This window comes from Panicum virgatum, chromosome 6N (assembly GCF_016808335.1).
Source record: "Panicum virgatum strain AP13 chromosome 6N, P.virgatum_v5, whole genome shotgun sequence".
Lineage (NCBI taxonomy): Eukaryota > Viridiplantae > Streptophyta > Magnoliopsida > Poales > Poaceae > Panicum > Panicum virgatum.
In genome coordinates, this window is record NC_053150.1 from 46,215,257 (window position 1) to 46,238,866 (window position 23,610).

Sequence of the window (23,610 nt, forward strand, 5' to 3'; positions counted from 1 at the left end):
GATATAGATGTTTATATATAAACGGGGATAGGAAATTAGCAACACTTTAACTATATATATAGATAGATATATATAGTAAAAACTAGAAAAGTTAAAACAAGCTATAATTTAAAACTGCAGGGGTAGTATCTATTTGGGTAAAATACATGGACGGTCCTCGAACTTGTCTCGAGGTATTATCTAGGTCCATAAACTTTTAAAATGTATTTAAGATATCTAAACTAGTCTGGAGGTGTCATTCGAATCCCTAAACTCTCAAGATGCATCTTCAGGTTCCCAAACCTATCTTAATGTGTCAATTTTCATATCCCTAAAAACTGCTATCAATCAGTGGACTGTTTATTAAACTATTTTTTCAGCCAACAATTCATTTATAAATCTTACCACTAAGATCATTTTAATTAGGGAAAAGTCCTATTTTCAACCCTCAACTATCACGATCGTCCGATTTTCAACCCTGAACTCCAAAACCAGACATCATGCGCCCTCCAACTACTGAAACCGTTTGAAAAACAACCCTGGCTCAGCCAAAGGCGGTTTTGCTACAGTAAAATTTCCGAATTTCTGGAATTTCACATCTCTCTCAATTAAATAATAAAGAAAGCATAGTTAATATTGTCTAAAAATCATGATATTTTTTTGAGAGGTAGATCAAAAGACAAGGAATCTATTTTGGCTAGATGTACTACAATAGACATAAAGGAATTTGAATTATAAAATTTTAAAAATAGGTAGAATTTAAAATTCCTTGAATTTTTAGGTCAGCTAAACCTATGATAAAAATGCATTAAAAATATGATAATTCATAATTTTTTATTTAGTTTAGTTAGGTACTTTTTATTGGCCCAAGTTCTATAGAAAATTCATAAATTAAAATTTGAGGAATCAAATTTGATTCAAATTTGAGCATTGCGAAGGAATTCAAAAACTTTCATAAAAACTTGGGCCAATAAAAAATACCTTATTAAACTAAATAAAAAATTATGAATTATCATATTTTTATTTCATTTTTATCAAAGGTTTAGCTAACCCAAAAATTCAAGGAATTTTGAATTCTACCCATTTTTAAAATTTTATAATTCAAATTTCATTATGTTTAATGTATCACATCTAGCCAAAATAAATTCTTTGTCTTTTTATCTACCTCCCAAAAAAATATCATGATTTTTAGATAATATTAACTATGCTTTCTTTATTATTTAATTGAGAGGTGTGAAATTCCAGAAATTCGGAAATGTTACTGTAGCAAAACCGCCCTCAAAACAGCTTGCTACAGTGATCGAGGGGGTGATTCGGACGTTTTGCCAGTTCGAGGGCCTATGTTACCCGGTTTCGTAGTTGGAGGTTGAAAAACGGACTCCTTGACTAGTTCGAGGTTGTAAAATAGACTTATCCCTTTTAATTATGAATCAGCTACTTAGTAATCATGCATCATGGGTTAATCTAAATCATTTGATACGAACCGTGGATGTTATAGTTTTCTCTATTCTCGTTACCTTTGCATCCGTTGGGAATGTAAGGGTTGCCTTTGTAGCCCTGAGCGCACTCGCAGTGGTGAGCCTGAGGTCCACCAGTAGAGTTCTGGCAAAGGCTGTGGCTGCTGTGGCACGCTGCCGAGGACGCATTGCCGTGGCACGTCGTGTGGTTGATGCTCCAGTCGAGCACTGCAGGGAGCCGCCCCGAAGGACGAACCCAATCTGCGTAGGCGAAGCTGACGAAGTCCGAATCCACTATCCAGACCTTGGCGTCGGAGTTGGGGCCCGGCACCCCGTTCATCCGGAGGGCCTTGAACTCGTAGCTGCTGTACTCCGCCATGATATTGGCCTGGCAGCATCCGACGCCGGAGCAGTCCGAGGTCCAGGGAACAAACCAGCCGAGGTCCAGGGAACAAACCAGCTAGAGTTATAAATAAATCAAGAATCTTTTGATGAGTCATTATATTTTTATTTTAAATTTAAAATTACAAACTTCAGCTTTATCTTAGAGTTGGAGTCATGCCAAACAGACCCTAACTCAAGCGGCGTGAGGTGTAGAAATAAAGGACTTCGATCATCAGATACCAACTTACTCCACCCATTCTGAAATGTAAGATATTGGGGAGTTTAAAATTTATACCTAAATATAAGACATCCTAGATTCTTGGATAAAAAAAATCTATTCAATCTTATCCCTTCTCCCCCAATCTCCCTCTCCACCGTTCTGCTACCGGCGGGCCGGGAAGTAATAAAAGTAATGGAGATCACCTGAGTTTTGGTGTGGCAACCAACAGTCGGCCAATAATTTTGTAATTTTATTAAATAAAAGACTAATAAGGAGTATATGCGTCTTTTTTCCATCTTATTTTGTCAGCAAAAAGATACAACGCCCTATATAACAGGCTGGAGGGAGTAGTCCCTTGCAGCAATTAGCAAAACTAACACTGTGCCACAAATTATTTACGGACGCATCTGATTTTTTCCATTGACTGGCAGGCCCCATCTTATAAACATTTATACTTAGATAGTGGAACTAACACACGTAATCTTACAAATTTCCTCGCCAATCAAAATGCATTGAGAAGGTGAGCAAAAGGAGTTCCTCAATGTTGAGGGTAGAGAAGAGCAACATTTGTTCATTGCTTTTCTGCGCACCATCAGGAACAGATTTTAACACTGTTGTTCAGGACATTGAGGATAACTTGCCGACAAGAATATTTCCTCTTCCATTATTTCCTTTTTCATATGGCTAGGTGAGATGAATCATGGGTAGGTAAAAAGGTTAATGAGTAGGTGAGGTAAATCAATGGTTGGATGGAGAAAAAACAACGATGGTATATTTAGTCACATGTACATGTAGTTTTATATTTTCCGTTGTGCGAGTACGTAGCAACATTGTCATTACCGAGTGTAACGAACATGGCACTATTTATGCCATTTCGAGTGATTTTGGTGATCAAATGACAACACAACACTTGCACTAATATGATTGTTAAGATGATCATTCTTAGGCTTTTAGGTTAAAGTGATGACAAAAAGAAAGAGAAGATAGCATCCGACGCTTGTCGGAAGAACCGACGCTATGATGTTTGGTGCAGGAGGGAAACGAAGCCAAGTCAGCCTATAGGCACCGGTTGAACCGACGGTCCAAGAAAGGGCATCGGTGCATTGTCCGTCCTATGTTCCAGAGACGATGTCAAGAGCCCAGAAGAAGTTTCTTCAGCACCGGTTCAACCGATGGGGCATCGGTGCATACCATCGGTGTAATGACGTCAGCTGTCAAAAAAAAATCCTTCAGCACCGGTTGAACCGGTGAGGCATCGGTGCATTGCATCGGTTCAACCGGTGGTCTCTGCGTCAGCCGTCAGGAGCCCAACGGCTACTTCGGGTTATGAGTGACCGGATGAACCGACGCTACCCCGCCAAGAGGCATCGGTTCTTCCGGTGATACACAGATTTTTAGCTAACCGTTGGAGCAACGGCTACAAGACTTGGTGGCCTATATATACGCCTCACCCCGGCCATTTGAAGTTTGCTGGAGTTGCTAGACATCCCACACACACCCAAGAACATCTCCAAGCCATACAAAAGCATCAAGATCATATCCTTAGCCCTTAGCACACTTTGAGAGTGTTGTGTAAAGGATTAGCTCTTAGTGAGTGAGTTTGCAAGGCTTAGAACCTTTGTGCTGTGGTTCATTAGTGAACCAAAACAAGAGCTTGGTGCGCCGGCACCTTGGAGCGTGAAGCTAGCCGGCAACGTCATCGACCCTCCGACTTGGTGTGGAGCGGCGACGACATCTTTGTGCGGGGGACGTGGAGACCCCCATCCTTTGTGGAGAAGCTCCTTAGTGGAACCCGGGGCCAAGGTGACCGTGATTGTGTTTGCGGAAGAGACTTGGTGGCCGAGTAGCAATACTCTTAGTGAGTGCTACAACAACGTGGATGTAGGTGTGCCTTTGTGGCTAACCGAACCACGGGATAAACACCCGCGTCAAGAGTTTGCTATCTCCTATCCCGCTCTTTAAGCTTCCGCATTTCATACTAGCAATTTGTGTGCCTTTACTTTCATAGAATAGTTTCTTGATAGGAAAGGCTATATGTTACTAAACTCTTTTGAGATAGGGGTTTCATACTAGAACAACCTAGTTGCACATCTAGATAGCATGTTTTAGTTTAACTTTTGTGCAAACTAGTTGGAGCTATAGGTCTAAGTTTTTATTAGTGCCTAATTCACCCCCTCCCTCTGTTAGGCTAGAGCACCCGATCACTTTCACCGAGCAACGGGAGTAGCACATGTTGGGTGTTGATGGCTTTTGGATTTCAAACTTAAAATGTGTTTGTCAAACAAACCATGAACACATTTTAAATCTATTTAAGAGCACCAACGATTTTGCAGAAGCAAAATTAGTTCAGCATATTGGATATACTACTTCAATATTTTCATATCAAATGCTGTAATAGTTTATCCAAAGAATTAGGTTTCTATGGATTGTTGAATCAAGTTTCAAAATTGTTGAAATAATATAGATGTAGAAATCATAATTCAATAAGCATGTTTTTGATATACGATTCAAAATATTGACTATACGAGCTTAAATTTTTTACCTAAACCAGATTGAAATTTTTTGAACCAACCGTTTTGGATTGTTGAATTCTTTTAAAACTAGCAAGGTGGCCCGCGCTATTTAGTATGATTTCAGCTATCATAGTAATATTATGTACATAAAATTTATTTTCTATCTCTAGGTAGTTTCTTACTTTTCTTTCTCATAGTGATGAGGTATATGTGTAGATTCTTTTCAGTTGTTATATTCTCCCATTGTCTTCTTGAGCAATTACATCAATATACCATCTTCTTTCTTGGGCCTTGAGCAATCTAATTTTCTCATCAATGATCAAGATCTTGGTGCGCATCTAATCATTCAACATCATATAATAAATCTATACTCTTTTATATTCTCCTAATTTTTTTAACATGATTTGCTCAAGCCTGTGGACAGCCTAGGCTGGATGGACTTCATATTCTTATACTATTATTTTATCACATTAAGTTTTAGTTTTGTGTACTTTTTTAGCTATGGTCTCGATATCATTCTTAGGAACTACACCAATAGACCATCCTCTTTTCCACGCCTTGAGCAAGCTAATTTCCCCTCTAATCATTGCAATCTTGATGCACGTGTAGTCCATTAATATTCTGAACTAAACCTCCCCTCCTTGATATTCTAATAGAATACTTTAGCCCAAGACAAATCTACACCTTTCCATATTGGTATTCATAGTCTTTTTGGCCCTATTTACCTTGTCTCTTCTTTTATACTTTCTCTCTTGTCTTGCCTTCTATATGTTGTTGTTCTTGTCTTCTAAGAATGCTTCATCTTTACATCATGCTTTTCTATCATGACCTGCTCGTATTGATCCGTAGGTTATCCGTGTTCCCATTTATCATGTTGGCTTTCACCAGCATATCCATTATGATGCCCACATCCTTTTGCAGCATTTGATTATGACCAATAGGATTTCCATGTCCTCTACTGATAGCTTGGCATTATGTACCCTAATGGTAAAATGTTAATCTTATAATGCACTCATTCTTTAATCCTAATTTTAGGTTAAACCAATTAAATTTTATATAAGCTATTTATTTGGATATTTTAGTATCACTGGCGGACCTAGGGCCTAGCGACCCTAAGTCGTCGCCCGTGCTCCTCTGCTGCAAATTCTACTATGAGCCTAGATCTTCATAAAATCCAACTTATATCTTCTCTTTTTTAGTTTAACTTGGTTAACATTTTACCAGTACTGTGAAAAAAGCAGGTAGCATTAAAATTTTAGAAAACCAATGTCCCTTTATTTAAGTAATCTGTTCAAAATTTAGATACTATTTCTCATTACTATTCCTAAAGATTTAGTGATTTATTTTATTATTTACTTGGATCTTTTATTTTTATATTTCTATTTTTAGATTTTATATTGTATTCAACAAACCCCTCTAGAATAATTTAAAATATTAGATTATCATAAGAATCAATGTTATCAATTATCTTTTATTAGTGTGGCAATTTCAAGCCATATTTCTAAATCTATCTTAAATAATTTTACTTTACATATATATATATATATAATTTGCTTCCCAAACTCAATATAAATCAAATATCAGTTTTTATTATTTGATTAATTTGGATCCGATACTAAAATAGCTCCGTGCCAACTTTAGTACCGGACCAAAAGTTAACCGGTACTAATCGTATGGGACGAAAGCTCGTTTTTCTTGTAGTGTATGCACTCTTTTTCAAGTGCTAATTTCCTTTTTCTTATTCTAAATTTAGCTATTTGGTTGTAGTGAAGTCTGAATTTTGTTTTGATAGCAAGGGTAGAGATAGACAATGGTCGTGCTAGTTAATGCGTTCCACCCTATTGATGACAGCTATTTTTAATTCCTAATTTATTTATTTACTAATCATATTTGGCAAGTTTTTTATCAAATCCTAATTTTCTCAATTTTTAATTATGTATATATATATATCATATTTGATATAGACTCTTTGATTTAATTTTGACCGTTAGATCTTTATAAAATTTCACGGTGTATATTCTCCTCTTTTTAGATACTTGGTAATGTCTAGCCTCTCTTGACGATTGTGGTGATTTTCTTTTAACGCTGCTTTATTTGTCATACTTTGCAAAAAAATTGATGTCGTGATGGATGCTACCGATCCATACATACATATGCTGTTGTTGTTTAATCATCTAGCAGCCAGTGTTTGTAGTATTACCCTGACTCCGAAATGAAGCGGCCAACCGTGTAACATATATATCCAAGGGCGAGCAGGTAGCAGGACCGAGGTTCACGTAGGCGACCAACGCTTTGCCATCAGCCCATCCTAAACCGATGGTCACCCCCAACAAACATTGAAGATGCAGCATGGCGTACATGTCAGCTTGTGGTCTATGAAAAAGGTCATGTCATGTGAGGCTCGTCGGCAGCTTGCCGGCTGCATGCTGTTGAGGAGTATGGCGAAGGCAAGCAGCACGGAGAGATCATGCATGGCGGCGAGCACACCCTCGCTGGACGTGAAGAGGTGCCCCGGCGCTAATTTTTAGTAGATTATTTACTTATCGTATTCGGTAAGGATTTTTAATCAAAGAAAATTTTTATTAATTTATTAATTCCGAAATATATATTATATATATATATATGCTAATCTACACCCTAGGTGTAGAATAGCATTCTACACCCAGCACCCAACCAACTCCAGCCAGCCCAGTCACGTCCCGCGCCAGACCCGATCCAGACTCGCTCGGCCCAGCTTAGCCCACCATGCTCCAATACCCCTCGCCCCTGCCCCAAGCCCAACCCCCCACCGCATCTCGATCCAAATTGCTACGGCGGCTGCGAGCAGCGGGAGCGCGGCGGCCCCATGGGAGCGGCGGCAGCGAGCAACGTGGCCCGGCCGTGCGCCCGGCGGCGTGGCGCGGAGGTTGCTTTGCGGGCCGCGGAAGCTGCGGCGGCATCGAGCGGTGGGGCGCCTAGGATGCGTCGGCATCGAGCAGTTGGGCGCGGGGGCGGCGGCGGCGCAGAAGCAGCGGGGCATGGAGGCAGCAGCAGCATCGAGCGGCACGGAGCAAAGGCGGCTCATCGGCATCATCAAGCGGCCGGCGTGCAGGGGCTACAGAGATGCATGACGCACGCGGTCCTCGCCCACACACCGCTTGGGGCGCCCTTGCGTTGTGCCCGCGAGCTTCGAGCCCTCTTCCCTATGTGACCTCGACTAGCAGTATGTGGAGGATGCATTCTGAGCCTACGCGCCGTACTTCCGGTGAGCATAATTTCCTTGCGATCCCCTCATGATCCAGAATTTGGTGTTCATGTATTTGCAATTTTTTTTATTGATATGTGTGTTCTAGGGTCGGTATGTTGGAATGGATATACGCCGATCCAATCGAGCTGGTCTTTAAACAAGCAACAATATTGATAAATTGAGGTGAGAACAGTGGGAGCCGTGCTCAATATCCAATATCGAACACTCATTTTTGTTGGCAATTACTGAATGTTAATGCTCCAAATTGAGTAGTTAGGCCAACAGTTTTGTTATGATTTAGATCAGTAATTTGTTAGGTTTAGTAGTTAGTCCAGTATTTTTTTTATTACTGAGCGCTGACAATCTGAACAGAGTAGTAAGTCTAGTATTTCTGCGAGCATTTTCAGTTCAGTAATTTGTTATTGCAAGCACAATTATTCTTTTTTGTTGCGTAGTTTAGGCTCATTACTTTATTATTTTCATTAGTACCAAAATAGCTGTGTAAGCATCTGCTAGTATCTGTAATTTTCAGTCATTACCCAACATGAGTTAGCATAGTAGTTCAGCAGTCATTATTGAACTACAAGATCAAACAATGAAATACTTGACTATTGGATAACATGAAATTGGAGTTCAGTAACAAAAACTACTAAAACTAAAAAACTACTGAGCTCGTGCATTTTTATATTCAGTAGGCTAATTACTGAACCATCTAAAGCAAGATACTGATCTCGACTGCTAAGAACAAAACCAAAAGCCATGTAATTAAACTAATGAACTCAATCACATGAGTTAGTATAGTAGTTGTGTTAGCATCTAGTATCAATATATTTTTTATTAGGTTAGTAGTACCATGGCTTTTTTGCTTAGGCTAAGTAATATTCCGAACACCCTTTTTCTTGTCGGCAATTATTAAATGTTGATTGTTAGGCTAAGTGGTTAGGCCAGTAGTATCACCAATTTGTTAGGTTTAGTGGTTAGACTGGTATTTTTTTCGATCCCTAAGCACTGATGTTTTGAACCGAGCATGTAGTTTAATAGTTCAGTAATGAAATACTAGACCATTGACCTACATGAGATTTACATGAGATTGAAAACTACTGAAAATAAAAAAAACTACTGATCTCAATCATCTCATGAATCATCTAGAGCCAGATACTCAACATAGTTTGAATAGGCTAATTACTGAATCATCTGCGCAATTTTTGACTGATATATATGTTCTAGATTTTCTTTGGGGTATGTTGAAAATGGAGACATGTTGATCCAATCAAGCTAGTCATTAAGCAAGCAACAATGTTAACAAATTGAGGTGAGAATAGGGGAGTAATGTTTAATATCCAAAATCACATGCATATTTTCTGTCGGCGATTACCGAACATTTCGATGCTCTAAACCATGCTCAATGTTGGCTAGTTAGGCTAGTAATTTTTGTTAGGATTTAGTATCAGTAATTTTTTAGGTTTTGTAGATAGCCCAATATTTTTTTATTACTGATGCTTGATGACAAAGAACTAAACCTCAATTCTGTCAAACATGGGGTCATACTACCGCTCTCGCTTATGGTATGTCTCAAGTAATTTAGTAATACTTACAAATATAGGTAATCTCTCGATACCCCAGAATTACCTTGCGTATTTTTCAGTAATTCACTGTAAACCAGTAATACTATGTAGCACTTCAGTTATTCTCAGTAAAGCAGTAACTTAGTAATTCAGTATCCTGCCGGTCTTGCTATATTTTTCTCAAAGATCTTTTCGGTTTTTTACTGGTGGCAGGTTCATGTGGGCATGGCACTCCTTTTCCAACTCTGTCACCGCATGCACATAACAGTGATAGTATTGAACTTCACAAGGGAGAGGGGTTCCAAGTGAAGAGAGAGAGGCCTCAAGTGTATTTTTAAGATTTTTCAAGGCTACATAATACAGTTAATTTGTGACTAATATGTGTACATATGTGCAACCACCACCGGACGATATATGTATATATTTGGATTAAGCAATATGTAGAAATATTTTTATTTCTATATTATGCACTTCTCCATTATTTTTCTAGTGTTGCTGGTGAATCTTTATTTTCTAGTAACACCCTTGTATATGTTTGGATTCAGTAATAGAGAGATCCAGTTATTCAGTATTTTTATGTACATCTAGTAATTTCTTTTATCATTGTTTTGGTGACTTGTGACTTTTTCACATACATCTTTTTTACATTGGATGCATTCAACAAAATGAGATGCAATTGTTCAGTAGTTCTTTATATATACAGATCCATTATTGCTTCTGCATATGTAAATTCAGTAATCAATAGATCTAGTTAATTAGTATTACATGCATGCCAGTAAATTTTGCGAATTTGAGGGGGGAGGGTTGATTTTATGTGAATTCAGTAATTTGAATGTATATATAGACTTGTGTTTGATTCAGTTATTTAGAGATTCAGAATAAATATTCAGTTAATGTTTGGATTTAGTAACCGAGAGCGTCTATTAAGTATTTTATGTATTATGTACATCCAATATTTTTTCTTGTTTTCTTACATGATTTTTTGCATTCAACAATGGTGTACCAGCAGTTACTTAGTATTTTTTTATGCAGATCCACTAATGCTTATGTGTATGTTGACTTAGTAATTCATCAATCCAGTAGTTTAATATTTGAATTATTGAATTCAACAATGGTGCACGCCCTTCATTCCCCTGCTGTTCTAGCACAACTTTGGTATTGTGCCTGCCCTTGAACGAGCAATTGAATTGTTGCCTATCCTTCCTTTTGTCCTGTTCTTCTTGATAGGGAAACCAGTAAGCTTGATATACACTCTGTAGAACTCATATGTAACATACAATGACTCAAAGTTGATGTTTATGAACTATTGAAAAAAAATACTAGATGACTAAACTACCGAAATACCGATCTACTGAACTACTGGAAATTACAGATGATTGAGAGAGCTCATTAGCTCAGCAATACTGAACTGTGTTTAGAAACCACTTAACTACTGGATCAAACAACCAAATACTAGCTACCAAACTACATGAAATTGAATAGAGCTCACTAATAACAAAAACTACTAGCTCATCAAGAAGTCAGAATGATTCAGTATCATAACAGGAAGATTCAGTAATTTATATCCAAACTCTTCTGCTCGCTTCAATGCAGCCTGCACAAACAGCCTTTCGGTGCAAGAGCACGCTCCGCCGCTCCACAGCTGAGCCACAGCCTACCAAGCCCTTAGGTTCGCAAATACATATTACTGGACTACCGAACTATAGAACTACATAGAATTAAAAGAGCTCGGTAATTAGTACTACCAAAACCTAAAAAAAAACTACCGAACTAGTGGCATTTTGTAGGGATCGCATGATTACTGGAAATCAATTTTCTTCAGTAATTGAATCATGAAGAGACCAGCTACTACTGAGCTACACAAAAATTAATCAAATCATCTCAACAAAAACAACCGGAGAGAAGTGATATTAGGAGGCGTAGTCCATTACTGATAGAAGCAAATTTCTTCAATTAACATGAATCGATTTCTGCTTCAGTAATTATTGGGAATCCCTTTTTTGCTTCTCCTCCTGGAGCTATCGCCCATGTGCGTTGCTCTCCATCCGTGCTGGTCCCCGCGGCCGCACGCCGTGCTCCTCCCATCCCGTGCGTCACTCGCCCCGCAGCTACTCGTGTCGGCCGCCGCCGCGCGCGGCCACCTTAGCGCGCCCCGTGCCCCGAGCATCGCGCAGGCCGCGCCGCTCCCCGCGAGGCCGCGCCGTTGCCGCTCCCCGCGAGGCCGTGCCGCCGCTGCGCTTGCTCACTCCCAATGCCGCGCACCACGCCGTGCCCCGGAGCCCGCAGCGAGTGCCGCAGAAGCTAGCACAAAACGGCTCGCGCTCGCCGCGCTCCGCGCGTCTCGCGGCTCGCGCTCGCAGGTTCCTCGTGGGGACGGGGGTTGGGAGCTGACCGGGTTTGGGCCGGAACAGGTGGGTGGATGGGAGTTGGGCCGGTGGATTTGGATGCTAGGTTGGCTGTGTGTAGAATGGATTCTACACCTAGGGTGTAGAATAGCGCTACCGTGTGTATATATATATACTAATCATATTTGATATGGACTCTTTGGATTAATCTTGACCGTTAGATTTTCATAAAATCAAACTGTGTAAATCCTTCTCTTTTTTAGATTAATGTGGTAATGTGGTAATTTTTAGTCCCTCTCGGCGAATCTGGTGGTTTCTTTTAACACTTCTTTAATAATATAATAGATAGATGGGCGAAATTATAGACATAATATGTTAAAATACAGTATATGGATGGAAAAATGAAACACATGTTTTTTGAGGACTCCACGGCTTCTTCTTGGGCTGTGCTCTTGTAGTTGTTTGGAGCGTGGGCATTCAAGATGGGCCTTCCGTATTTCTGTTGTTGGGCTGTCGCTCACTTGAGATGAAGCTTTATCTTTGGAAGAACGGAGTTGATATGAAAGCCCCAAAATCGCTGCGCCAATCGTCGGGCCGGCGGACCCCCGCCTGCTCCCTTCTTCTTCCTCCCGTGCACCACCGCCCTCCTCCTCCCCCACGTCCACCACCACCACGGCCGCCTAGCTAGCGCCGTCCCCGGAGCTGGCGCGGCCCGCCGACGACATCCAGCGCCGCATCTCCGGCGCCGTCTCCGGCGCCTGTGCTGCCCTCCGACGACCCCCCACCGCCGACCTCGTCCTCTCGCCGCCGGCTTGTCCTCGCCGGATCCGCTTAGGAAATGGGAATACCACCCTCACAAATCCTGGCTCCGCGACTACCGACGCCGGGCCCCGTCCCGGCCGTGGAGGCGCCGGCTGCTCCCGCCGTTCCGACCAGGTCGCGCTGGGCCGCGGAGATCAAGGTCTACTCCCGCAAGTACCCCCGCAAAACCCCTAAACCTCCTCCTTCAGAACTAGGCCTCGTCCCCTCTCCAGCTCCCGCCCCCGCCTCCGCTCCCGCTCCCGCTCCCGCCCCCGCCCCTGCCCCCGCCCCCGCCCCCGCCCCCGCTCCCGCTCCTGCCCCCGCCCCCACCCTAGTCCCTAATCCTAATGCCCTTTCCGAAACCCTATCCTCGATTCGCCGCTCCATCCGCCGCGCGGAGGCCGGGGGCGCAGCGGCGCGGCCCGATCCGGTTGCGGCTGCCTCGACTCTCCCCTCGACGCCGCCTGGGGAACGCGATGCTTCCTCCGCGGACCCCACGTTGGGGCAGAACCGGGACGGCCGTGGCATCATTCCCAACGGCCACAGTGACGACCGGGTGGCTGAGAAGGCCGAGAAGGCACGGAAGCGCAGGGTGAGGAGCGAGCTGCGGTGGCAGCTGGCTGGGGAGCTCGATCAGGTCCGCGTGCTCTCTGAGCGCCTCAAGGAGGCTGCAGAGACCCTGGCACAGCAGGAGGCTTCCGTGCCCGCACCTTTGCCCCTGGTGGTAGTGCCGCAGCAGCAGGTGCTGGATGCTGGGTATGTGCAATCGCAGTTCTCAGCTGGTGATATGGTGATGCCCATGTCTGCGCAGCTCACTACTGTGGTTCCACCTGTCCGCTCGCTGCTGCAGCGAAGGCCACTAACCGTGTCGGTAGTTCATAGTGAAACATTTGAGAAGGAGAAACGGACGCCTAAGGCTAATCAATTGTACCAGAACTCAGAGTTTTTGCTTGCCAAGGATAGGATCCCGCCAGATTCACATGGGCGCAAGAAATCCAAACACCACAAGAAGAAGCACAGGAACCTAGAATCTCGTGGCGCAGATTTTGATGCCGAGCGGAGGTTATACTCTCATGCATTCAAGAAGTCCTCATCTCTCCTGAGCCGGCTAATGAAGCATAAATTTGGGTGGGTGTTCAACAAGCCTGTCGATCCAGTTGCACTTGGTTTGCATGACTATTTTACAATTATTAAGCACCCAATGGATCTTGGCACGATAAGGGGGCGGCTCAGCCAGGGGCAGTACAGGAACCCAAAGGAGTTTGCTGATGATGTGCGGCTCACTTTCCATAATGCAATGACATATAACCCCAAGGGACAGGATGTGCATTTCATGGCAGAGCAGTTATTAGAAATCTTTGAGGCACAGTGGCCTGAGATTGAGGCTGAGGTTAACTATCTCGCGTCATGTCCTCCATTGCCAAAGAAGTTTCCACCTCCACCGATTGACCTGCGCTTCCTAGAGAGGCCTGATCCCATGAGACACCACAAGGCGTTGGACTCTTCAAGGCCAATCAGTCATACTCCCACTTATAGCCGGACTCCATCAATGAAGAAACCAAGGGCAAAGGATCCAAATAAAAGGGACATGACAATAGATGAGAAGCGTAAGCTTAGTCAGAACCTCCAGAATTTGCCTCCAGAGAAGCTTGACGCTGTTGTACAAGTCATTAAGAACAAGAATCTTTCAGTTAGGCAGCATGAGGATGAGATTGAGGTTGAAATCGATAGCATGGATGCTGAGACACTTTGGGAGCTTGACAGGTTTGTTGCTAACTACAAGAAGTACCTGAGCAAGCAAAAGAGAAAGGCTGAGCGTGCAATGCTTGCCAGACAAGATGCCGAGTTGCGTGCACAGCACTCCGTACAGCAACCACCACCAGTATGAGCACTCCGTCATTTATTTTTAGCAATTGTACCATTATTTTAAGAAAAACTATAATCAATACTGAAAACTCCAGTTTTGTCCTTTGCAGATCCAGTTCACCCAAGAACCCAATGCTGGTGAAAAATCTCCGAAGCTAGTTGAGAAAGGTTAGCTCTATTTTCTACTTTATTTTAAAAACACATTACAAGTAAGAGAGTAAATTTAAATTTTTTCCGCAAACAGGTTCTGTTGCAGGTGAGCAACTGGCAACAGGCGCTGCGCCTGCGCCAAAGCAAAATGATGAGAATAGACAAAATGCGAGTAGTTCAAGCAATTCGAGCAGCTCCAGCAGTGATTCAGGATCGTCTTCTAGTGGTAATACTTCCCTCAACTTCCCTTGCTGACGTGTAGCTCATACCTACTACATTATGGTGTTTGCATTAGTAGTAAGTATATGTACAGGCAGCATAGTAGCCTGATCATCTACCATTTTTTGCAGACTCAGACAGTGATAGCTCCTCTTCAGATGGATCTGGTGCTGGCAATTCTTCTTGATAGGTAAGCTTCAACATGAAGATTTTATGCTGTTATTGCTGTACATATTTACCTTTCATGCAGTACTCTGTACTCTTGCAAATAATATTGAAAGAGACATGCAGTGTTTGTACTATGCCGTGTTGGAACTTCTAGATGTTATGCTTTTGGAATTTTGCACTTACTGACTTCATGCTGAATAAACAATCTTTGTAGTCACTAGCATGTGTTTTGCAATAATTGCCATATTCTAGTTCACTTTTAACAATGCCTGTACGCTTACCTGACTATCTGGTATTCTGGTTACGTGGGATCTTGGAGGCCTGATTTGTTGAGTACTCCCTCCATCTTGAAATATAAGTCATTTTGCTTTGTCCTAAGTCAAAGCAGTCTAAGTTTGACCAAATTTTTAGAGAAGAATACTAACGTCTAACACATCAAATAAGTAAATTAAGAAAATATATTTCATGATGGATCTAATTATTCTCATTTGACGTTCAAAATGTTATTATTTTTTTCTATAAACTTGGTCAAACTTGGAACAGTTTGACTTAGGACAAACCAAAATGCCTTACATTTCAGGACAGAGGGAGTACCACTAAGTTTGAGGTCAAGCCAGATGACGATGTTATGAAATTGTATTAGGAGCTTATATACCCATAATTGAAAGAATCATGAGGTGTTAAAACAACAACAACAACAACAACAACAACAACAACAACAACAACAACAACAACAACAACATAGCCTTTTTTTCCCAAGCAAGTTGGGGTAGGCTAGAGATGAAACATGAGGTGTTAAAGCAGATTAGGAAAAAAAATCCCGACGCAGACCTCGGTTTCCTAAAATTTCATGACTTTGTGGTCCATCTTTCTCTTGCTAGGTGCTTGTGTGCATATGACTCTGGGAAATTTATAAATAGGAAAGATATTTAGTACCCAAAATGAATAAGCTTATTTATTTGGTTTCAACCTATTCTGAAAAATTTCCTAAAAAGATAATTTGTTAGTTTTTCTGGAAATTAGTTTATTTAACTGTTAAGGATGTCTGTATATGATATGATGGTGATCCATATTTTCATGGCCAAGCAATGGAATGGGAAACTGTTTACCCCTGTTTGTTCACCTCAGGCCTTATACAAAATGAGGTGAGCTTGACTGTGTGATCAATAGTGATTGATGTCCATGGATGTAAGGCCTTCCCCAACTTGGGTTCCAGTAGTTTCAAGACAATACTCGACAATATAGTGTTCAATTTGGCAAGATTCATGTCTTCTGTTGATAAGCCTGGCACAGAAGCTGGGATTATTTTATGGTCATAGCCTTGGAGCAAGCACCATGGTTGCCCTCTTGGCACTACTAACCAGGCTTGTTATTTGTCTTGTGTCCATGGTTGCAAATGCATACTTTTTTCCCCGACACCAGGAGCAGTTGCATGCCTGATTGGTAATTTTATGCATTTATGGCAATAATGCTGCACCATGTGGTCTCAACCATAGCGGCTATTCTGTTAGTCTCAACCATAGCGGCTATTCTGTTATCTCCTTGTTTTACCCACTTTCAGCAAATCTTTCTTTGTTGCCCTTATCTACCTCTAGAATAGAACAATGGATTCCATCCTGTCCTGTATCACCGTATTGCAGGCTTAGCTTCAGAACTTTCTATTGACAGCAATATCAATAGCCTCACCCACAGATTAGTGTACCCATAACCCTGGCCGTAGGGACAAAACTAGGGATGCAAGTTAGATATATTTTGGGTCATTGGGTCGACCCAAAAATTTGATAAAATGAACTAGAATGGCATTTTGCGTAAATAATTTTGGAAGAGAAATGAACTAGAGTGGCGTACCATCGTAATTAATTAGCTGACCCAAAAAACACCATTGGGTACCCACTTGCTTCCTTAGACAAAATAGCTGACTCTTACTATATTAGATTAGATGAATATACGATAAGTGCATGCTATCAGCTGCATCATTGAGCTTTCCCTCATTCTAGAGAACTGTCCAGTGGCTCTATTAATTTGAGCTGGCAGATATTGCACTAAGCTGCTGAGGTGGCATTACTTTAGAGATCCTCCATATGCTTTAATGGTAATTATCTATTTTTTAGGATGGAGTCATGGTATACCTCGTAGGGTGGGCGAATAAACTGCTTTTAAGGCAAAAAAAAAAAACAATGCCATGAGACATTTCCAATTATTCTGTGTAACAGAAGACTTGGTTTGTGTTTTGTAAACAAATCCATTAAAGACTGGAGCCAAATTTAGTTGTTGTAAGGAAATTTTTTTGGCATATGGATGGTTATGGTTATTCTTTGTTGGGACTTGGGAATTAGGACATCTGTAGGAGAGGTTCGTCCTGTTTTTTCAGGATGCCCCGCTAAGATTCTGTTTGATATTACGGTGACTTTTTCAAAACAATATCTACCAAATTTTTAGATTTGCTAGCCCCTTTTTATTTTTGCCATCATAGCCTCAAAATCCTAATGCAGTTGACACATGCTGTTAAGTAGTTGGTGATTAGATTCCAAGCACAACACCCCACATCAATCACAAACTGGCCTAACCTGGCGTTGGCCTTCTAGTGGCAAATAAGATATCTGCAGTTCCGCACACCTGCCAGCTATGTTAGGTCTGAAGTGTTAACATTGTGATTGGAATAAGATGTATGTTTTCATTTATAGCTTGTCATTTGTGGAGATGGGATAAGTAGGTTTGTTCAGCAAAGCATATTCAGATGTTTATGCAGTCGATGTTGTCAGTTCTTGCATAGTGTAATAGAAAACAATGTTATTATCGTCATAAGAAATTTGAGGACCTATATCTTTTATGGGACCGCTGAGTAACCCCATGCAGGTATGGCAATTGTAGTCTACCATAAACCTGAGCAAGTGCTTGCACATCTTACATTTCGTGCCAACATTTTGACAGTATCTCTCAAACCATATTTTGTGTCTCCAGAGTTGGACTAGAAATACAGATGGAGTCAGAGCCAATTCAATGGAACAAAGTTCATTCTGTTGATTTCTTGTACATCTTAGATAGTGGATCATTATATCATTGCTAATGTTCTATGGAACACTTTGATTTATTGTGCTTTTTTGCAATGTTTCTACTATTTCCCTGAGGTTATTTCTATTGTAACGCAGGTTGCCTCCCTTTGCAGGTTCAGAAGTTGCTCGAGTAGACAGTAATTGTCTAATTGTATTTGACATGACAATGGCTGCATAAGATTGTACATGTTTAGGAAAACACCCCTGCAGTTTAAGTAGCTTTGTATGTGGATTCACCCGCTGAAGGCTGTAACTTGTAGGTTCAAGGGTGTCCCGCCTAATAAGACTGGGCTTGTTGCTGACACTCTTTGTCTCTGTGTAAGAGAGAGGATAGGAGAGAATAATGCATTGTATTCCTCCAAACCCTAGAAGGTGGGATATATAGTTTCTATACATGGCCCTCTAGATGGGTCTCTATACATGAGCTCAATATACTCCAACACCCCCCCGCAGTCTGAACTACCGGCGCAGCGGTGTTCAAGACTAGACAACAAGAAAGCTAACACACCCCCGCAGTTTGAACTACCGACGCAGTGGGGTTCAAGACTGGATAAGAAGAAAGTATAAAGAGTAAATACCCCCCCCCCGCAGCCACAACTAGCCACCGGATACGTTGAGGCTGGATCGAAACTCCGAGAAGGTCGAGGAGGGCAGTCCCTTGGTGAAGATGTCAGCAAACTGGGAGGTAGTCGGGACATGGAGTACCCGAACATCGCCGATTGCGACTCTGTCGCGCACGAAGTGTAGGCCGATCTCCACGTGCTTCGTCCGCTGATGCTGGACGGGGTTGGTGGAGAGATACACGGTGCTGACGTTGTCGCAGTAGACGAGCGTGCTCTTGGTGAGCGGGCTGTGGAGCTCCGCCAAGAGCTGTCGTAGCCAGGACGCCTCTGCCACGCTGTTAGCGACAGCCCGGTACTCCGCCTCGGCACTGGAGTGGGAGACAACCGGCTGCTGCTTGGGCGACTAGGAGACCAGGTTGCCGCCCAGGAAGACGGCGTAGCCGGAAGTGGAGCGATGAGTGTCCGGGCAGCCAGCCCAGTTAGCGTTGGTGTAGACCACCAGCTCAGCAGAGGACGAGCGGTGAAGCACCAGGCCGAGTTCCACAGTGCCACGGATGTACAGGAGGAGACACTTCAGCGCAGCAAGATGTGACTCCCGGAGATCATGCATATGGAGACAGACCTGCTGAACAGCGTAGGTGAGGTCCGGCCTGGTGAAGGTGAGGTACTGCAAGGCGCCGGCCAGACTCCGGTAGACAGTAGGATCAGCCATCGGATCACCCAGATCAGCAGACAGCTTTGCCTGAGTGTCGACAGGAGTCGAGCAGGGCTTACAATCAGTCATCCCAGCCCGCTTTAGAATATCAAGTGCGTACTGTCGCTGGTGAATGAGAAGGCCAGACGGGCGAGGCTCAACAGTGACGCCCAAGAAGTGGTGGAGCTGACCCAGATCCTTCATAGCAAACTCCTGCTGCAGAGAGGAAATGACACTCTGAAGCAATCGCTGACTGGAGGCGGTGAGCACAATGTCATTGACATAGAGCAGCATATATGCAGTCTCATCCCCACGGCGGTAGATGAAGAGAGACGTGTCAGACTTGGCCTCGGTGAACCCCAATGTCAGCAAGAACGTGGCGAACCGAGAGTACCAAGCCCGAGGAGCCTGCTTCAGACCATAGAGAGACTTGTTGAGCCGACAGACCATATCCGGACGACTCGAGTCCACAAATCCCGCTGGTTGAGAGCAGTAGACAGTCTCTGAAAGAGTGCCGTGAAGAAACACATTCTTCACGTCCAGCTGGTGCACAGGACAGGAGCGCGAGAGCGCAAATGAGAGGACCGTGCGCACCGTAGCGGGCTTCACGACTGGACTGAAGGTCTCGTCATAGTCCACACCAGGCCGCAGTGTGAACCCCCGAAGAACCCAGCGAGCCTTGTAGCGCTCCAGAGTGCCATCAGCCTGACGCTTATGCGTCCAGATCCACTTGCCAGTCATCACATTGCAACCAGACGGACGCGGCATGAGGTCCCACGTCTGGTTGGCAAGAAGAGCCGCGTACTCCTCTTCCATTGCGCGACGCCAGTGAGGATCCGCCAAGACGTCGCGGACAGAGGAGGGTACCGGAGAGACCCGCGGCTCTCCCTCGGTGGCGGAGAGAGTCACGACCTCAGACGCCATCTGCCAAGTCACCATGGGATGGATATGCTGAGAATCCCGATGGATGACTGGCGGGTGGTACACCTCCGGCTCGGCTCGAGAGGGAGTCGGCGGCGGCGACGGCTCCGGAGTAGGCGTCGCAGGAGCCTCCGGAGCAGGAGGCGGCACCGGTGTCGGCGCCGAACGACGCCGGTACCCCTGTACCAGCTCAGCGTACCGCTGTGGCGCCGGTGTCGGCGCCGAACGACGTCGGTACACCTGTACCTGCTGGGCGTACCGCGCAGGTGCAGGGGGAGGCACCGGGGCCGCGCGTGGCGCAGCAGGAGACACCGGGTCCGCGCGCGGCACGACCGGAGGTCCGGGGGCCGCGCGTGGTGCGACCGCGGGCATCGGGGCCGTGTGTGGCGCAGCAGGGATCACCGAAAGTGGTGCCGGTGTGCCGGGAAAACCTGCAGGGAAAGGAAAGACAGGTAAAGGTGGCTGAACCACCGGGTCAGTCGGAAAGAGGGACTCCAGCTCGGGGTCAGGAGAAGGTGTGGAGGAGTTGGAGTAGGGTAAATCCTACTCGTTAAAGACGACGTGGCGTTAGATCAGGACGCGGCGAGAAGTGAGGTCAATGCATCGGTATCCCTTGTGGTCAGGGGAGTAACCAAGGAACACACATCGAGTCGAGCGGGGCGCCAGCTTGTGAGGAGCAGTGGCGGAGGTGTTAGGGTAACACACACACCCGAAGACCCGAAGGTGGTCGTAGCGAGGAGGGGTACCGAAAAGAGCGTGGTGTGGAGTGGGAGCAGGAGAAGCAGTGGACGGAAGGCGGTTAAGCAAGTAGGTGGCAGTGTGGAGGCTCTCCGCCCATAAGCGCGGGGGCAGAGAGGCCTGAATCAGAAGGGTGCGCACGACGTCGTTCGTCGTGCGAATCATCCGCTCAGCCTTGCCGTTCTGAGGAGAGGTATACGGACAAGACATATGCAGCTGAACACCCCGAGAGAGGAAGAAGGAACGGGAGGTGGAGTTATCGAACTCACACCCGTTGTCACACTGGACGGCCTTAATGGTGAGGCCGAACTGAGTGGACACCCAGACAAAGAAGTGGAGGGGGGTGGGGGAAGGTCTCAGACTTGGCGTGTAAGGGAAAAGTCCAAGAGTAGTGTGAGAAATTATCGACCACCACCAGATAGTATTTGTAGCCAGAAAGGCTGAGAACAGGAGAGGTCCATAGGTCCAGTGAACAAGATCAAAGGCATACGCAGCATGCGAAGAAGAAGAAGAAAAGGGAAGTCGAACATGACGACCAAGCTGGCACGCATGGCAGAAGTGCTCAGCAGGAGCCGTGGTACAAGGAACATCTATATTACGACTGAGCTGAGCTAGAGCGTCGCGGCCGGGGTGACCAAGACGGCGGTGCCAGGTGGTGGAAGACGGCATCGCGGCAGACGAAGAAGAAGGCGAAAGTGGTGCAGCGGAAGAAGCAAGGCGAAGGGTGTAAAGGGGCCTCGTGCTGTCACACCGGAGTAGCGGATGCCGGGAGGCCGAATCCTTTACAGTGAGGCCAGAAGAATCAAAGTCGATGGAACAAGAATTGTCAGCTGTAAACTGACGAATGGAAAGAAGGTTATGAACCATCTGAGGAGCAACAAGGACATTGGGAAGAAGAAAAGAACCAGGAGCAGAACCCACGGTGGTGACAGGAAGGCAAGACCCGTCACCAACCATGATGGAAGAGGGACAAGAGGGGTGTGGGGGTCGAACGGAAGAGAGGATACCGGCATCTGGGGTGGTGTGGAAGGAGGCACCCGAGTCGGCGATCCACTCGGTGCTGACCGGCGGCGTCCGCCCCATGGCACTGAAGGACTGCGCCAGTACGGCCTGGTCCCACCCCCCAGGCCAGGTCGGCTGCTGGCTGGGTGGAAGGGGCGGGGTCCAGGACGGCGCGAACAGGAGAGCAGCAGCGGCGAGCATGGCCGCCGGCCGGGGTTTAGGATGAGGGCCCCCCTGACCCTGAAACGGCCACGTCGGGATGCGCCCTGGCCATGGGGCACTGAAGGATGGCCAGGGCGTACCACCAGGGCCAGGAGCAGGAGTGGGAGCCGGAGTCGGGTCCGGAGTGCCCCGAGCACCACCACCACGTCCCCTCCACCGACGACGCCCTCGGCCTCCCCCACCCCCGGTCTGGCCGGTGAGAGAAGCACCAAGGAGGGGGTCGGGCGGGTCGATCCGGGGTCCAGATCCAGAGGGCGGAGCCTGGTAGGAGGATGAAGCGCTGTGCTCGGTGAAGGGGACGACGGGCGGGACAAGAAAGTAGGGCTTCTTTGCGGCGACCCGACGAGTGAGAGCGTCGGCCGCGGAGCGCTCGCGCTCCCAAGTGAGGGTAGCCGCGTGGGCCCGCTCCTGAGCCGCCGAAGCCTCGGACTTGGCGGCGAGGAGGGCCGCGGCGAGAGCGTCGTCGGCCGTAGCAGCTCCGGCGGCGATCGGCTGCCCGCGGAAGGCGGCGGCGGCGAACAGCGCGTCCGCGGGGGGGGGGGGCATACCGAACGCGGGCGCGGGCGCTATGGGCGTGTGCAGGAGCGCGGGCGCGGGCATCACGGGCAGTGGCACCGCGGGCGCAGCCACGGGCGTCCGCGCGGCGGGCGTGACGGCAGCTTGCGCGGTGTGCGCCCGCGCGAGCTTGGCGACAGGAGCTAGCGGCGCCAGCACAGCAGGGCCTCGCGCGCCAGGAGGGGGCCCGCCCGCTGCAGGAGGCAGCGTGACAGCGGCGCAGGGCGCTCGCGAAGCGCCCAGAACAGAGGGGTCCGCGGGGCAGGCCGCAGGGGGCGCGCCCACGGGGCAGGCCGCGGGGTCCGCGGGGTAGGCCGCGCCGGCCATGCCCGCACCAGCCGCGCCCGCGGCATGGGCGGCAGTGGCGTCGGGATGTCGAGCAGAGGAGGCGCCCAGATTAGAGGAGGTGGGGACGCCTTAGATCCACGCAGGAGCAGAGGGGCTGCCGCCGGGAAAGAAAGAGAGGGGAGGGAAGGAGGAGAGGGAAGGGAGGGGCGGCGCCGGCTGGAGAAGCAGATCCAGGGGCAGGGGCGCCAGAGGCAGAGGTCCCCGTGCCAGCAGGAGGAAGGAAGGAGGAGATGGGAGAGAAGGAGGAGAGGGGAGGAGGCTCCGGCGGCCGGCAGTCGGCCATGGCGGCGCCGGCGCCGGCGGCAGCTAGAGGAGGAGAAGGCTAGCTGATACCATGTAAGAGAGAGGATATGAGAGAATAATGGTTTGTATTCCTCCAAACCCTAGAAGGGTGGGATATATAGTTCCTATACATTGGCCTCTAGATGTGCCTCTATACATGGGCTCAATATACTCCAACACTCTGTACACCGTTTTTGCTAGGATCCCCCTGGCTATCGCAGTAGCCTGTTCATTAACGGCAGCTTAATCATGTTTTGCCGTGTCGATAGCAGTATGTAGGAAGGTTATTGCTGTCTTCTGCGGATTAGGATGTAATGTTCAGCTCCAAGTCCATTTGAT

General features: G+C 46.1%; 2 protein-coding genes across 5 annotated transcripts; one reads left to right on the forward strand and one right to left on the reverse strand.

Annotated features, from left to right (window-relative positions):
• Positions 1-12,260: 12,260 nt before the first annotated feature.
• Positions 12,261-18,376, forward strand: LOC120677298 (transcription factor GTE4-like). Of its 4 annotated transcripts, none has more exons than XM_039958444.1 (5): positions 12,261-14,372; positions 14,452-14,524; positions 14,601-14,732; positions 14,857-14,915; positions 18,043-18,376. In XM_039958444.1, exons 1-4 carry the CDS (start codon positions 12,528-12,530, stop codon positions 14,910-14,912), a joined length of 2,106 nt encoding a protein of 701 aa, XP_039814378.1. In that variant the 5' UTR covers positions 12,261-12,527; the 3' UTR covers positions 14,913-14,915; positions 18,043-18,376. The 4 variants fall into 4 exon arrangements, with proteins under 4 accessions (XP_039814378.1, XP_039814377.1, XP_039814380.1 ...); XM_039958443.1 differs by having other exon boundaries at positions 12,262-14,372; positions 18,060-18,376; XM_039958446.1 differs by having other exon boundaries at positions 12,263-14,372; positions 14,467-14,524.
• On the reverse strand, positions 16,441-22,968 carry LOC120678228 (arabinogalactan protein 1-like). Its single transcript, XM_039959373.1, has 2 exons — positions 22,635-22,968; positions 16,441-16,514 (listed from the first exon to the last, which is right to left on the reverse strand). The coding sequence occupies exons 1-2, from the start codon at positions 22,966-22,968 to the stop codon at positions 16,441-16,443; spliced, it is 408 nt and encodes a 135-aa protein (XP_039815307.1).
• Positions 22,969-23,610: the final 642 nt, after the last annotated feature.